This window comes from Lagopus leucura, unplaced genomic scaffold (assembly GCF_019238085.1).
Source record: "Lagopus leucura isolate 7727_CA_CO unplaced genomic scaffold, USGS_WTPT01 Super-Scaffold_100050, whole genome shotgun sequence".
Lineage (NCBI taxonomy): Eukaryota > Metazoa > Chordata > Aves > Galliformes > Phasianidae > Lagopus > Lagopus leucura.
Window position 1 is genome coordinate 1,229,237 of NW_024962296.1, and position 14,900 is coordinate 1,244,136.

The window sequence follows — 14,900 nt, forward strand, 5'->3', positions numbered from 1 at the left end:
GAATCAGCACAAGGAACCCATAAGAGAAATATCTGACCTCTAAAAATGTCATGCAAGGTTAATGTGGTAGAATGATCCCCAAAGGCGTGAGCAGCTTGCTGTTCACCTTATGCTGAAAGTGACCCTTCCAGAAGAGGGGAGGTGCAGCACCAAGCCCTTCTGCAAGTTGCTCTTTGAGAAAGGCAGAAGGAAAAGGAAATTCATTGTGTTGTGTGGAACACTGGGGATGTCTGAAGTTTCTCCTGGGACTGAGTACGGAGTTCAGAGTGCTTAGGATTACTTTTTCCTTCACAACTTTCAGCATTATTTTGTTGTTGCTTTAAACTTTGCTAGGGTTTATTCTTGATTCTAACGATGCTTTAAAGGAGGAAGGAAGTATTTAGCTGCCAAGTCCACAGAAGTGTAAATGCATTTACAGTAGATTGGACTGAGCACTCCATTCTTCTGTTTGGAGTACAAAAATGTGGCAAAAGGAGAGGTGGCTCGGGAGATTTTTGAATGTAACTGAATAGGCTTCAGAACTGTCAAACTCAGATTGCAGACTGAATACTTTTGAACCAAACTTGTTGCTAGAGAAGAGGTTCTCAGATGAAGTAGCCTCACCAGAAAGCCAAAAATATGATGATCATATATAAAGGTACTCCTTAACCAGACCTGTCAGTGGTTACTGCCTACTGAGAGCTCAAATTGTCAAACAACAAGCAAGCACAAAGACAGGCTCTGTCAGGAGGCTTCACACGTTGGCTGAAGGCTCCATTTTAAAGGGATTGTGTGCTGAACCACCTTTCAGGATGCTGCTGAACTTGCCCATGCATGCATGTAGCCTTGTTTTCAAAGGCAGCCTTATGGGTGAAGGACTGGAAGGGGACTTGAGAACATCTGGTGCAGCAAGCCTCTCTACTGTTATGGGCGTGTTTGGTTTTTTTAAATGATGACAAGAATCTGTATGAAATCTAGTGAAAACAACTCACGTTTAGTGGCACTTTGTCCCCATGGTCATTTCTCGCTTCTTCAGAGTTGCATCTCTTGTCCCGAAATGCACCGGACAATAAAGATGGATTTTTTGATGGGAAGACAAAGTTCCCATTAGGTGCAAAGCCAGCGGTGTCTGGCTCAGCTTTAAGCCATGGGAGCGAGCAGGTCTTGCACTGACAAAACTCATCCTGACGGCACAGCGGCGGACGCGCAGCCTGCACGAGTCCTCCAGCATCGCACAGTTGAAGAGGAACAGCCTGCTGCTCCGGTCACGCTCAACGTGTGTGAATGAACAATGAATTCTGGGCACAGACGTTTCTTGCCCACTCCCCAAAAGTTGTTGAACACCAGTTTCCAAGAAACCTTGTGGAAAAATATTTTTTTCTGGAGGCTTCACGTTTCTCCACACCTGTTTGATTCCTTTTATTATTATTTCTGTTTAAAATAAATTAAAAAATAATCTTTGTAGACAATCAGAGGCCTTTGGGGAGACTTGGCCCTAAGGGGAACCTGCTCTCCACACCTGGGCCTGTTTCTTATACTAACTCATCGGAACTGATGCACTTTTCCTGTATTTCGCCTTTTTTAATTAGCTGCTTATTCTTAAACAAAGATTTAAATGCGTATTGTGTCGTGTCCCTTCTGCTTCTTGTTTTATCCTTAACTTTTAAATATATATAAATATATATATATAAATATATATATATATATATATGCAGTGAGACTGAAATACTAAATGGAAGAGAAACAGGAACAAGAAGATGCGCGTATGAAGTCCCACCATTGTCGGAGCAGGTGTAACAATTTAATCAGAGGCTTTTTTAAAAAATATTTTGGATGGCTATTTTGCTTGTTTTGTCTGTAAATAATGTACATAGGTTTGTGGTATATGACGGTTTTAAGTGGTTGTAAGAAAATTAAAAAAAAAAAAAAGATACTTCAACTGTTACGGACGGCTCTGGTTGTTAACGCCGCTGCTTCCAGCGAGTGATTTTTCCATCCGAAGGAGGTGTTGGGGAAACTATTCGGGTGAGCGGCCGGGGGGAAGCGGGGAACCGGCGTTCCGCGGGATCCCGAAGGTCGCGCAGCGCTGCCTTTCATCGTGAGGAGCCGCCGGCTCGCAGCCTCGCAGCGCCGAGCCTCGCAGACGCCGCCGCTCGCTCCGTGCGTGCCGGCTCACGGCGCCCCGTCCGGTCACGGTCGGGATCGGTCCGGCGCCGACGGCTTTAACACCGAGCGGCCGCAGCTCCGCCAGGCGCGGGCGGGGCTTCCCTCCCGACGAGGCCGCCGCGCCCCGCGCTCCCGGAGCGCCCGCGCCTCAGGCCGAGCCCCGCCCGCCGTGACGCAGCGGGGCGGGCCGCCGGGAGCAGGAAGCGGGGCGGGGGGCGCGGCCTCGGCCGCCGGTCGCGACGTCGCCTCCGCCGCCGTGCGCCGCCGAGGCGGGCAGCGGCCGGGCCCGGCCATGGGGGTGACGCCGCCCAACTGCAGCCTCGGCGCGGCCCTCAGCCCGCCGCCCGGAGCGGGGCCGGGCGAGCGCGGCTGCGAGAACGGGGCCCTGATGGACAGCTTCGGCATCTTCCTGCAGGGGCTCCTGGGCGTCCTGGCCTTCAGCATCCTCATGCGTGAGTGGCGGCCGGGCCGGGCGGCGGGGGGCGGGGCGGCGGCTGGAGAGCGGGCCGGTGTCGGCGTGAGGGCCGCCGTGACGCCTCTCGGGGCAGCGCGGTGCGCTCGCGGCTCGGCCGGCAGTCCGTCAGCTCTGCGTTCCGCTGCTCCGCCGAGCGCGCTGCCGCCATCTCCGCCGTGCCCAGCGCCGTGCCGGCGCGCGTCGGTCGGTCGGGCCGCCTGCAGCTTCACCGCAGCAAAAAAAACCTCCTAAAGAACGGCGTGCGTTCAACACGTGTGTATGCTGCTGTCTGAAGAGTTAAGGACAGATGCGCAGCCCTTAAGAGATGCTTATTTGTGTCCAAAGGTGATGAGTTGGGACAGGGAGGTGATTGTCCCCCTCTGCTCTGTTCTTGTGAGGCCTCATCTGCAGTCCTGGGTCCAGGTCTGGAGCCCCCAGTACAAGAAAGACAGGGAGCTGTTGGAGAGGGTCCAGAGGAGCCACGAAGATGATCAGGGGACTGAGCACCTTCCCTTTGAAGACAGGCTTGAGGGAGCTGGGCTTGTTCAGCCTGGAGAAGAGAAGGCTGTGGGGTGACTTCATTGCAGCCTTCAGTACCTAAAGGGAGCCTACAAACAGGAGGGGAATCAACTCTTTAAATGGGGAGAATAACAGCAGGACAAGGGGAAATGGCTTGAAGTTGAGGGAGGGAAGATTGAGGTTGGATGTCAGGGGGAAGTGCTTTACAGAGAGAGTGGTGAGGTGCTGGAACAGCTGCCCAGAGAGGCTGTGGATGCCCCGTCCATCCCTGGAGGTGTTCAAGGCCAGGTTGGATGGGGCCCTGGGCAGCCTGGGCTGGTATGAAATGGGGAGGTTGGTGGCAGCTGTTATCTACCCTTTCAAAGAGTTGATTCCCCTCCTTTTGTAGACTCCCTTTAGGTACTGAAAGGCTGCAATGAGGTCACCCCACTGCCTTCTTTTCTCTGATATCCTCCCTCTCCCTGCTGGCCACCCCTTTTTTCATGCAGCCTGGCCTTCCGGCCTGCAACCACACACTGTTGGCTCATGTCCAGGTAGAGGCTGTGCTGTGCTGGAAGAGCTGCTTCTGTTTAGTCTCCTGCTTTTGCCTTACTGTTTCTGCCCTTTTTGTCATATTCAAAACAGTAACTGGTCCAGTGTTCCAAAATCTTCAGTTAATCAACTAGGCTTTCTCCATACTCCATGAGCCAGATCTGATAGAAGGAGAATCAGGACTTCATGCTGTGGACAAGAGTGCAGGCGTGACCTCAGCATCCTCATAGCTGTCTCTGACCCCAGTGCAGGGATGGCACAGTCCAGCTGGGTCATGTGGCCAGAGCAGTGAGGAAATGAACAGACCCATGTGTTTGCTTTCGGGCTGAAGTATCTCCCCACTGCGATCCTCCATCCGTTGGGCACAACAGGTAGCAGTGCTGAGGGACAAGTGGCTGCGTCAGGGTCAGGCTGAGGCTCGGCACAGCTGTTGGGTCAGCAGTGGGCTGCCTGCCCACATGACATTAATCCTCGGTGCAGAGCCGAACTGCTGTGCACGGTGTCTCTCTGTAGCAATCCAGGGAGGAGAGGGCACGTGGCTGCCTGGCTGCTGCTTAAATTTCCTCAGAAGGGAACCCTACGAGGAGATCTTCTGTCATTACTGGTCCAGAACCCCTTGTAGAAAAAGAAATGAAAAGAACATCAACCAAGATGTATTCTGGAATTGTTCTTTATGCACAGAGGCAGTTTTCCTTTAAAAATAATCAATTTGACATCTGAACAAGAAGTTTTGTTAAATGGGTGCACCAAAAGGTGACCCCAGCTTGCCCTTTTCTAGGTGGTTCTTACTGTGCTCGCATTCTACTACATAAATATTTTTTTCTGGTTACAGTAGTGAGCAGGACTTTTTTGTACCTCATTACTGGACATCCATCTACAAATGACTGAAGGACTGTTCTAAGGCAAAACTGCTTAGTATTTGTCACTCCAGCTTGGCACCTGCCTGGCTGCTCTGACATTATGCTCTCTGCTCTCCTCCAGTAGCATGTTATCTTCCAAGGTCTCACCATGGCCTCCCCAGGATGTTCCTGTGATGTTGGCATCTGGAGTGGTGTGATGGGGACAGTGGAGCAGCCACTGGAAACCAAGCCCAAGCTTCCTTTGCATTTAGCTCACTGATTCCTATAGCCTAAGAGTAGCTTGCATTTGTTCTTACAGGCCTGAGAAATCCCGAATTGTGATTGCTGGTTTCACACCTCATCACCCCTCTCTCTGCCCACATCCCAGAGCAGTAAGCTCCTGCTGTGTTACCCTACTAAGTGGTGAACACAGTGGTGCCAGAGCCTGCTGTGCTGTTTCTGACTGCTGTCCTTCAGTTTAACTGGGTGTGAACCAGAGGTGCCCTGGGATGTTTCACACAAACACTGCATCTGTTCTACAGCAGGAGTTGTGCTGAAGTCAGGGTAGAGCACTTCTGCACTCCTCTGCTAGCTGTGGTCTGTAATTCACTACAAAAGGGAATTTGCCAATTAAAAATTACCTCTTTCTGGAACATCATCTTGGTCTGGTGACTGTTTTGGATCCCACTCACTGGTTCTCAAGTCTTGTAGCCTGCTTTTTTGAAGTCTGCTACTTAATTCTGCTCTTGTCCTCCTGCCTAGGTGTGTGTAATTTTCCAACCTAGTTTATGGATGCCAAGCCACTTGATAACAGGAAGCTTTAATGGGTTTCCACTGCCGTAAGGGGTGGTTGGTTGTGCTTCAGGCCAGCAAGGCAGCTATTGGAGCTTCAGGGTGTGTGTCACAGTGTGCCTACCTGACTTCACAGCGATGTTGGTTTAAAATGATATTTGCTTCTTGGCTTTTATTTTTTGGTGCAATAGTTTCGGATTTTATCACTGGTGCCACAAAGCTCATTTAAAATGTTTTTGTGTAACACAGTGTATTCTGCCAGAAGTGCCAGATGCTTTCTGAGCATTCTCTAATTAAGGGTTTATTGATAAACGTGCTAACACAGTATTCCCACATGTGTGATATCACTGTAGATTGTTGGGAGGGAGTGTTGATCTGCCTGAGGGGAGAAAGGCACTGCAGAGGGACCTGGATAGACAGGATCGATGGGCCAAGGTTAACTGTGTGAGTTTCAATAGGGCTGAGTGTCAGGTCCTGCATTTTGGTCACAACAACCCCAGGCAACCCTACAGGCTTTGGGAGGAGTGGCTGGAAAGCTGCCTGATGGAAAGGGACCTTGGGGTGGTGATGGACAGTGGGCTGAATATGAGCCAGCAGCGTGCCCAGGTGGCCAAGAAGGCCAATGGCATCCTGGCTGGGATCAGGAATGGTGAGCAGGACCAGGGAAGTCATCCTGCCCTGTACTCAGCACTGGTGTGGCCTCGAGTGCTGGGTTCAGTTTTGGGCACCTCAGTACAGAAAGGAGATGGAGGTGCTGCAGCAGGTCCAAAGAAGGGCAACAAGGCTGGGGAAGGGCTTGGAGAACACAGCCTGTGAGGAGAGACTGAAGGAACTGGGGCTGTTCGGTCTGGGGAAAAGGAGGCTGAGGGGAAACCTTATTGCTCTCCTCCAATATCTGAAAGGTGGTTGCAGTGAGAGCGGGGTTGGTCTCTTCTCACTGGTGACAGGACAAGGGAAAATGGCTTCAACTTGTGCCAAGGGAGATTTAGGTTGGATATCAGGAAACACTTCTTTACAGAAGAGGTTGTTAAGCACTGGAATGGGCTGCACAGGCAGGAGGTTGAGTCACCATCCCTGGATGTGTTTAAAAACATTTTGGATGTGGTGCTCAGGGACATGATTTAGTGGAGAGTTGTTAGTCGGGGTAGAATGGTTGGGTCGTGGTAGGACTTGTTGATCTTTAAGGTTTTTTCCAACTGGAGTGATTCTGTGATTCCATATCATTGTAAATGATACCATTTTCATGGGCTAAAGCTGCACAAAGCTATGGGGAAGAGTCCTGTTGCCAGTCCCTTTACCTATCTGTCACAAGCTGCTCCTCCCACTTCATTTGCAACATGTGGTTCACGCGCACAGTGCAATTAGCAGAGGACTGCTGGGGCCCTGGGCAGCCTGGTTTAGCATTAAACGTGGAGGTTGGTGGCCCTGCATGTGGTAGGGGGTTGGAGATTCATGATCCTTGAGGTCCCTTCCAACCCTGGCCATTCTGTGATTCTGTGATTCTGTGACTCGTGCCTTCCTGGAGCGCGGCTAGTTCAGTTCCAGGGCGGGGGGCGGCGCGGTCTGGCAGCACCACGGACAGCTCCGGGCGCTGCGGGACCCCGTCTGCCTGTATGTCTGTCAGTCCGTCTGCCTGTCTCTCTGTCTATCCGTCCGCCTGTCCGTCTGCCTGTATGTCTGTCTGTCCGTATGCCTGTATGTCTGTCTGTCCGTCCGTCTGTCTGACGGCCCTCCGGGGCCGCGCTGCGCCCAGCAGGCCCAGCTGCACTGAGATGAGCGGAGCTTTCTGTCCCCATGTGCGGAGATGCTGCTCGCTGCGCCCTGTGCTTGTTTCTTGTTTTAATTAAATGAAGCGTCAGTCCTTCCGGGGGCATCCTCATTGGTGTTGGAGACAAAAATGGGAGGTGCTTTAAAAACCACAACGAGGGAAAAAAAAAAAAAAAAAATAAAGCAGCCATGTGGGTAGAAGTCAGTGGCTTGCTTTCTTTTCCCGTAGTTTTCTTTAAAATATGTACTTCTGTTCATTGCAGGCTCTGCAAGAAACAGACAGGTGTTACTCCCATGCATCACTGTGCAGAAATAAGTAGTGACCATGTCAGGAGCTGTTCAATTGTTTTTTTGGTGGTTTTTTTTTTTTTTTTTGCCTTAGGAAGAAAAAAGCCCTGAATGAAGGAGTAACAATTTTGGAGTTGTTTCTGATTTCTGGACACAGAGGGGCACTCTTACTTTGTGGCACAGTTAAATGTGCATCTCTGCATTCACTGGACACAGGAGAAATCTCCTCATAATGTGTAGCACCACTTAAGCTACATTACCTTGGATTTTACTTGGACATACTGCAGAAAAATTTCTGTGTGCAGAATAGATGGTGATATCAACTTATAGGCTGTCTTAACGTCCTCATGATGTCAGGTCTTGAGTATTTCCATGTCTCCAAATGCAGCAAGTCTTCTGGAAATGCTATGTCAGTATTTTTGTTTTAAAAAGAGATTTTTTTTTTTTTTTAAACAAACTTTTCATAACAGTTGTGTAGAGCCTGCTTATTGCATTAGCTCTGAACACATTACGTGATTCCTGTTATTCAGTTGTTGCTGCGTTCAGAGGGACCTGGTCAGGCTGGAGATGTGGGCCCATGCCAACCTCATGAAGTTCAACAAGGCCAGATGCAAGGTCCTACACCTGGGTTGGGGCGAGCACAGATACAGACTGGGAGGAGAATGGCTTGAGAGCAGCCCTGAGGAGAAGGATTTGGGAGCGCTGGTTGTTGAAAGACTCAACGTGAGCCAGCAGTGTGCGCTTGCAGCCCAGAAGGCCAACTGCATCCTGTGTTGCATCACAAGAAGTGTGACCAGCCTGTAGAGGGAGGTGGTTCTCCCTTCTACTCTGCTTTCAAGAGCCCCTACCTGAAGTGCTGCATCCGGTTCTGAAAGAGAGAATTGTGGTTTAGACTAGATATTAGGAAGAAATTCTTTACTGTGACAGTGGTGAGGCACTGGAACAGGTTGCCCAACAAGGCTGTAGATTCCTCCCTCCCTGGAAGCTCTCCAGGCCAGGCTGGGGCTGTGAGCAACCTGGGCTATGGGAGGCATCCCTGCCTACAGCAGGGGGTTGGAACTACGTGATCTTTAAGGTCCCTTCCAACCCAAACCATTCTGTGATTCTGTGGATATAATTATGCTCCAGATGATAAGATTGTTCTGAGCATAATTATGCATGTTGTTCACATCATGAAATGTTTAGAAAAAAGGGTGCAATTTTTTTGACATTTGGAAATTATTAAAATGATAAATTAGCCAGAAACTGAAAGCTGTGTTTAATCAGAACTAACTTCTGAACTGTTAGCTAGCCTGTTGTTTAACTGCAATCTGCATAATGAGTTGATGTTCTTGAGTAATGCTTTATAATTGAATTTGTAAGGAGCTGATTTGCACAAACACACCGTGCATTTTTGCACTCTGTAGTGATATTAATTTCATGGTTAATGAAGTTTGCAGACTTAAGCAAGTGTCTGACAAGATCTTATCTGTGTGGATGGTGCTGATGATGTAGCGAACCACGTCTGCAGGCAGGAAATGCTCACCTTCTCACAGCACAGTCCCACTCAGAGGCTTTGTGATCACAGCCAGAAGTGCACCCTACAGAATGCAGAACATTTGCTGCTCCTGGCAGGCTGAGCACGGGCCTGGAGCTTGCACTGCTCTGCCTTTGTGGGTGGAGGTGGGATGGTGCTTCAGTCAGGAGTAGCTCGGCTTGTACCCGCTGCTGCTCAGGGTGCCGAGGTGTTCCTACCACCAGCTCTGGGTTATGTGTTGCACAGCCTCACAGTTTGTTTATATTCTTATTTTTGGGGAGCTGGTGCCTGTGCTGCACCTCAGAGGTGTGCGTTGTCCTCTGCTTTGTCTTGGTTTCAGCCGGGATGGAATTGGTTTCTTCAGAGTGCCGGGTTTGATGCTATGGTTTGGTGCTAGGAGAAAAACAATGTTGATAACGCTGATGTTTGTAGTTGCTGCTCTATAGTTTGTAGAGCCAAGGGCGTCTGCACAAAGGGCCCAAGTAGCAGGGAGGGAAGAGAATCGGACTGAAAGTGGCCAAAAGGACATTCCATACTGATATATACTCCATAGATACATACTGATATACATTCCATAGTGATATCACATGGCAGGAGATTTGTAGGGGGTGGGAGTTCATCTTGCTCTCTTCCGCTGCTCAGGGGCCAGCTGGGCATTGGCTGGAGGATAGTGAGCAATTGCTTGTGTGTCACTTGTATGCATTCATATGTATATATTTATTTGTCATAATTATTATTGTTTCCCTTTTCTCTACCACAACACACACTGAGTGAAGGAAGATGGTGTAAGTAGCTAAGACCTGGGGCTGGGAGGTGAGCCAGGGAGAGGAGTCCCTAAGTTCTTAGGGGTTTCAAAGGTAATCTGCTTTAGAGAGCTGATAACTGGTAAAATGCTCGAAGTCTGGCCAAGCACTGCTTTATAGGGTTGGTCCCATCAGTCTTCGGCAGCTCCAAAGCAGGCAGGCCAGCACATCACCTCGAGCACTCACCCACACAGCCTTTGCTTGCTTTTTGTTGCTGTTTCCGTCATTTTCTTCCACTGCCAAAAGTACAGATTTTTCCATGGGCCAAAAAAGACTTTAAAACAGCTACTCACAACTTACAGCATACGTATTCTGTCTCCAGTCATTTTTTTAAGATGTTATTCTCAGTAATTTTTATTTCTTTTAGAATTATTGCTCTTAATTTCTTACTGATGCTGGAAAACATCAGCTATTAAATCTCGTAAAATCTCATTTCAGCATACCTTTCTTGTCTTGAGGGTGATGGTGTGACTGGCAGCATATTTTAGTTTATCTGCATAGGGTTTGAATGCTTTCTGTGGGAGGTAATTGTAATGATAAAGAATGAAGTAGTCTAGACAGCTTTAAAATTGAGCTTAAAAATTGCCTCGTTCATCTGATGCTAAACGCTCGAGCTTTCTTACAGCAGTGCGTTCTATGGTGCGGGCGTTTGAGTGCTGTGAGGCCTTTATGAAAGCTGCACGAGTGCCAGGAGGTACAAAGCTGTATCATTAAGAGTAATGCTCCTGCACATGGAAATTATTGCCGTTTTCATCTGCACCGATCAAAGACCTTGTTGGTAGAGGCGCTATATTGAAGTGTACGTGGAAGTACCACGTGGCAGCTGGCCGTCAGCTTCCCATTCGTATGTTTGTTATTGGGAAAAGATTATGAAAGTTGGTTGTGTATCTTTTTGCAATTTTTTTTTGGTTGATGTTATGTGAAATGAGTCTCGCTTTTGCAATGTGGTGCTTCTGTTGTTCCTTCAGCATAAGAATAAATCTGGCTAGCAAGAGCTATGTAGGATTTCAGTGGCCGTTAAAAGGCAGGGCGAATCCACCCTTGGCCTCCCTTGGCTGTATTCATTGTTTTCTACTAAGAGGAACAGCTTCACGTGCTTTTTGCATTTGTCTGAAGGTTCATTTGGGAGTTGGCTTCTGCTTTTAAGGTTGTTGCAGCTGCAGGCCTGGTTGATAAGCTCACTGATGGGGGCATTTGTTGCCATGCTTCGGCAGTACTGTGGGTTCTGCTGCTGACTGACAACAACTGGAGTGAATGCCTTGAAGTTCAGTGATGCCTGTTGTACTAGTGATGTCAGGAAAGCTTTATCTGTTATTGAGCAGTAGGTGAAAATGGTGCTGCATGTCATAAATTGGTGCTTAGTGCACAGTAATATGGATTTGTGCTGCTTAACCTTTGCTTGCAATGTTTTATCACTGCTGTACATTTGACATTTCTTCCAGGAGTCAAGGGCTTGAGTCCTCTTGTTTGCGTAGCACAGTTTGCACACAGGTTTTGACCTCTAGAATGCTGCCCAGCAAACAGGCCGGTAACTGAGAGCAGGAGCTTGGGTCTGAATCTTTGCTGAGTGGGTTGGATGTCTGACAGGAAAGCTTTGCCTTAAAAAAAGGGAGCCTACAAACAGAAGGGGAATCAACTCTTTGAAAGGGGAGATAACTGCAGGACAAGGGGAGATGGTTTGAAGTTGAGGGAGGGAAGATTGAGGTTGGATGTCAGGGGAAATTCTTTACAGAGAGAGTGGTGAGGTGCTGGAACAGCTGCCCAGAGAGGCTGTGGATGCCCCGTCCATCCCTGGAGGTGTTCAAGGCCAGGCTGGATGGGCAGTGTAGTGTGGCATTAGATGTGGAGGTTGGCATCCATGCCTGTGGCAGCGGGTTGAAGCTTGATGATCCTTGAGGTCCCTTCCAACCCGGGCCATTTTATGAATCTATGCATTAACAGTGGGGTGAAAAGTGAAACACTGGGCACACAGCGCTGCTCTGTTTTGTCTGGGGAAATGAGCAGCATGACAAAAGCGCTGCTGCTTTCAGTCTTTCATGCTAACAAAGTCATACATTTATTACCTCCCTTTAAAACACACAAGTGAAAAATGATGTTCTTTTTTAAAAAACTCTGAATGGAAAGAGATATTGAGCTCTTCAGTGTCACAGAAGCTTTTAGCCATGTGTGTAGCTTACAGACTTGTTTCCCTTTTGTAAGGCATTGCTTCAGCTCATTCTCATTGCTGTGATGTTTGTTGCAAGGTTGATCTGGGGAAATCTGTAATTTCTTATTCCTTTGCTGCTAAAGGAGGTAATGGGGGGCTCAAGTGAAACTTCAACTGCAGTCTCTTAAAAGCTTTGCTTTATTGTGTAAAGAAGAGAGGTTCAAACAGGAGATAAGACAGGGGACACCACTCAGCAGTAGCTGCCCTGTGGTGCAGCACATTGTTTCTGTTCACAGGATTTGGGGGAATTAGTGGTGTTTATTTGTAACAGACCCAGTTCCTACTGTTGTGGAAAAAACGTAAGCAGAGCAGAGGTTCTGACAGCCTTCCAAAATAAAGTTTAAAATAAGTGAAATCTGTCCTGCATTATTGCTAGCAACTTCATGAAACAGGAGACAACTAATGAGCTTGAGCTTGCATTACTAAATGCTCTGCCTTCCGTGCTGTCTTGTCTGTTATCTGCCCATCTGGCAGCTCCCGCGCTTGTTGGCAGAACTGCTTTTATTTCCTTTCCTGAAGAATTCTGGCATCAGATGTATAAACTACCAGCGCTTCTTTCTTCATTTATAATTGAGTGTGAAATTCTGAATGCTCCCAGCTAATTACTCTTCATCTGCTGAGCTCTCAGAGCAGCAGTGAGCTGTGCCGTGTGCCTGGCACTGCTGGGGCTGAGCACCCAGTGCATGGCCGTTTGGGGCAGGTGGGGGCTGCTCCCCCAGGAGCCAACCAGCAGCTGTGCACTGCCCCATTTTGCAAAAGTGAAGGTATTATCAGCTCCTGGTGTGGCTGGGGAGTACTTGCTGTAAGCTGTGAACTGGTTGAGTCATCTGGGTGCTGCTCGTGGTGTAGCAGAAGCTGTGTATTTATGGCGTGCTGCTCACGGAGACCCACGGTGACTATTGCTGTTACAACTTTTTCTTTGGTGTGCATATGCAGTCTTTTCCTCTTGCCACTTTTTGATTTCCAACGACCACTTTTTTTTAGGAGACTACTTCTGAAATGATAGCACGAATAGTTGTTGTTCAGGGTTGGTGTTGGCTCTGGTAGGGTACACTGAACCTCAGGTGCTCTGGTTCTGTGCTTTGGGCAGTAGAGGGAAGTGGACCCATTCTTTGCCTGGAACTTTGGTGTGCTGCTGACATGTGCCAGCTGAGTGAGCGGCGTGCAGCTGGAGCAGCAGCTGGCCTGTGGGGGGCATTGGGATGGGGCAGCAGAGGCTGTGGTGGTCTCCTGCTCCAGCTGCCACCCAGTGGGGGAAAAGTGGTTTTCTCACCCAGAAAGAGAGTTAGAAGTGGAGTTCAGTAAGCTCGGACAGGTTGTGTGCAGGAGGCAGTGCAGGGCTATGGAGCAGCTGCTGTTTGTGTAGGCTGTTTTTATCCCTTATCTCTCTATTTCCTCCAGCTTGTTCTGCAAATCACTTTGATCCCTCCCATCCTCTCCTCCAAATCCTGTGCAATCACAGAATGCTCCCCCCCTGCATCCCATGCCGTCTTCCATTAGGTTGGGATGATGCATCCCAGAGGTGCCCCCAGGGATGGATGTCACGCTTGTCCTTCTGAGCCCAAAGTTCATGTTCTCCATCCTGCTTTGGGCTTCTGCTCCACTGGGCTCATGGGGACACACCAGCTTGTCTTGTGGGCAGCATCAGTACTGAAATAGCCACACTTATCTGTGGCTTTTTACCTCTGTGTAGTTGACATCTATTTTAATACTGTTTCTTTTGTTGGTGGTGGTTTTTGGTCTGTCTGTGTTTTATTTGTTTATTTGTAGGCTATCAAACCTTCTTGTGAAAGCAGTATCTGATTTTAAAATCCGTCCTTGTTTGGAATTCAGTTTGCAAACAAAAGTCTAATTTGTCATCCAGAAAATAAATAAGCTTTGTCAGATAATATGTTTGTCTTGTTACTCATCCTTTTGATGTCTTTCTGATGTTATAGTTTGCCCCCACCCTGAAAGCCACACTTTCCTATTTGGATTTTGGTCTCCAAATTGTGAAAGAAACTACTTGCTCTAATATTTGGAACATGCTTTACTATGGGAAATTAAATGTTATGGTTGTGTGGTCATAAAGGATACGGCTGTGGCAATGGTAATCAGGCAGTGGGTGATTGCTCTGTGTGGGGATGCTGGCAGCAGGCTGTTGGTCAGTGGGTAATAGGAGGGATGGGGTTTTCTTTTACAATCTGTCTTCAGGGATGGATAAAGTGAAATGCCTTGGGTAAGTCCTGACTTATTGAAGAGTATAATGCTTCTGCAAGGAGGTTTGCTTTTACTTCTCACTATGTCTCGTGGTTGGAGTTGCTGATTATCTCCAATTGTTTTTCTTCTTTTGTAGTAAAACGATTAAGAGAACCAAAGCATGAAAGACGTCCTTGGAGGATATGGTACGTGGCTGCAGGTTCAGTCCTTCAGTGTGGCTTCTTGGGTGTTTTATGTGTTGAGAGAATGATTGTTTGCATATGATACTAATTAAAAAAAAAAAAAAAAAAAACCAAAACACATGATGACAAGAATGTGATGAACAAAACAATTACTAAAATACGTTGGTCAATGAAATGTATTCTTTTGGGTATTTCCCTTCCAGATATGCTTCCAGATATCACCACAAAGATACCTTCAGACATACAGCTTTAAGTTGCACCTTCTCCTGAAGTTAGAATCTAGAACTGCCCTAAGATCAAAGAGTGGCTTAGATTGGAAGGGGCCCTACAGATCATCGAGCTCGCCCCTGCCATGGGCTGGCTGCCCCCCAGCTCAGGCTGCCCAGGGCCCCTCCGTGGCCTGGGGCACCTCCAGCAATGGCACCCACAGCTCTGGGCAGCACTGCCAGCACTCTGAGTAAAGAATTTTGTCCTCGCATCTCACATCAGTCTTCCCTCCTTTGGCTTAAAGCCATTCCCCCTTGTTCTGTCACTATAAACTGTAATAAGTTGATTCCCTTCCTGCTTAAAAGTTCCCTTCAAGTACTGGCAGACTGCAATGGAGACACATCTTAACATTTACAAACTTGCACAAGCTCTTAACTTCAACAAAGCTTCAT

The 14,900-nt window shown here is 48.2% G+C and overlaps 1 protein-coding gene across 1 annotated transcript in view; it reads left to right on the forward strand.

Moving 5' to 3' along the window:
* The first annotated feature begins 2,437 nt into the window (after nt 1–2,437).
* LOC122187704 (store-operated calcium entry regulator STIMATE-like) overlaps nt 2,438–14,900 on the forward strand; it is a 29,271-nt gene continuing 16,808 nt past the window's right edge. The window contains exons 1-2 of the mRNA XM_042885466.1: nt 2,438–2,597; nt 14,196–14,244. Coding sequence (XP_042741400.1) covers nt 2,438–2,597; nt 14,196–14,244 — 209 coding nt within the window. The remainder of the gene's footprint in view (nt 2,598–14,195; nt 14,245–14,900) is intronic.